This window comes from Cariama cristata, unplaced genomic scaffold, assembly GCF_000690535.1.
Source record: "Cariama cristata isolate BGI_N322 unplaced genomic scaffold, ASM69053v1 scaffold44508, whole genome shotgun sequence".
Lineage (NCBI taxonomy): Eukaryota > Metazoa > Chordata > Aves > Cariamiformes > Cariamidae > Cariama > Cariama cristata.
The window spans coordinates 1955-3277 of record NW_009633725.1 but is presented as its reverse complement, the minus strand read 5'-3'; the positions used below and the strand labels follow the sequence as shown (position 1 = coordinate 3277).

Sequence of the window (1323 nt, the reverse complement as noted above, 5' to 3'; positions counted from 1 at the left end):
CAGGAACTCACGCCTCACCTACCTGCATGCAAGCACTTTCAGAGGACTATTAAACCTCATCAGCCTGGATTTGTCCCACTGCAATATCTTCGAAATCCACCCACTTCTATTTTCACACCTGCCTTCTTTAGAAAGACTCGATTTAGCCTCCAATAACATGCGGTATGTCCCACAAGCTTTTAGAAACCTCTCCAGCCTCACCAGGCTGTCCCTGGAGGGCAACCACATAGAAGCCATTGGCAGAGATTCCCTGAAGGACCTGGAAACCCTGTATGATCTGAATCTCAGGAAGAATCGGATATGGATCATTCAAAATGGCGCTTTTACAAAGCTTCTCAGATTGGGCATGTTAAATTTAGGACACAACTTCATCGCTGATTTGCCTAATCAGCTTTTCGACGGATTGATCCAGCTCAAGACCATGCACCTTGAAGCCAACAGAATCACTGCTGTCGACTGCACCTTCAGACATCTGCTGAACTTGAGAAACTTGTACCTGAACAACAACCAGATCTCCTCGATCTCAGACTCCGCTTTCTTGTATTTAAACAAGCTGCACTTCCTTCACCTGAGTAAGAACAACCTCAGTTCTCTCCCCATCCGCTTGTTCGCTGAGCTGCCAAAACTGAAGTACGTGTTTTTATCCCACAACCCCTGGAAATGTGACTGCAAGATGCTTTGGTTCTGGCGGTGGACTGCAACACGCAGGGGGTCGATCAAAGGGCTGCACTGTGCCTTCCTGGGCCCTCGCAACACGACGGCGCTTGATGTCCCCCGTGCAGGGGACCTGACGGACTGCACGGTGCCACCTGAGCTGGCAAGTGAAGATAAGTGCAGGGTGGCCGGTACCAGTGTGGCTCCCGGACCCCCAACTCTCACCAGCAAAGTCATCGTTCTGGCACTTGTCTGCCATGCGTGGTATTTTGCGAGGGGATGGGACACCTCCATGGCCACATTTTGACAATGTTTAAATTATAAAGTGGAGGCCACCTATTTATTTATTGCTATTTGTTTGTCAACAACGGTTTTCATTACAGGTGGGGTTTATATGGAAATTGAGGGATTTTATTATGTAGGAATAAATGCTTTCATTCATGGTCAATGCTCAAATCTGAAATGCTAATATCAAAACTCAATGTAAATGTTCATGTGCAGAGGAGAAGCTCATGTTAGCAAGTTCAGGGCTGGGGCTTGTGCTGGGTGACATGGGGCTGGGCAGCGTGGTCCCACCGCAGCCTCTGTCCTCCCCATTTCCTGACTGACCACAGCCACGTGTGATCTCTCGGGGAAGGGCTGCTTTCCTGCGCCCAGCCCACACTAGGG

General features: G+C 49.3%; 1 protein-coding gene across 1 annotated transcript; it reads left to right on the top strand.

Annotated features, from left to right (window-relative positions):
* Positions 1–157: 157 nt before the first annotated feature.
* Positions 158–961, top strand: LOC104166786 (nyctalopin-like). The gene has a single exon (XM_009706849.1). The coding sequence runs from the start codon at positions 158–160 to the stop codon at positions 959–961; it is 804 nt and encodes a 267-aa protein (XP_009705151.1).
* Positions 962–1323: the final 362 nt, after the last annotated feature.

Excerpts from the sequence above, each read along its gene's own strand:
- LOC104166786 (XM_009706849.1), top strand. The coding sequence starts at position 158 with ATGCGGTATGTCCCACAAGCTTTTAGAAACCTCTCCAGCCTCACCAGG.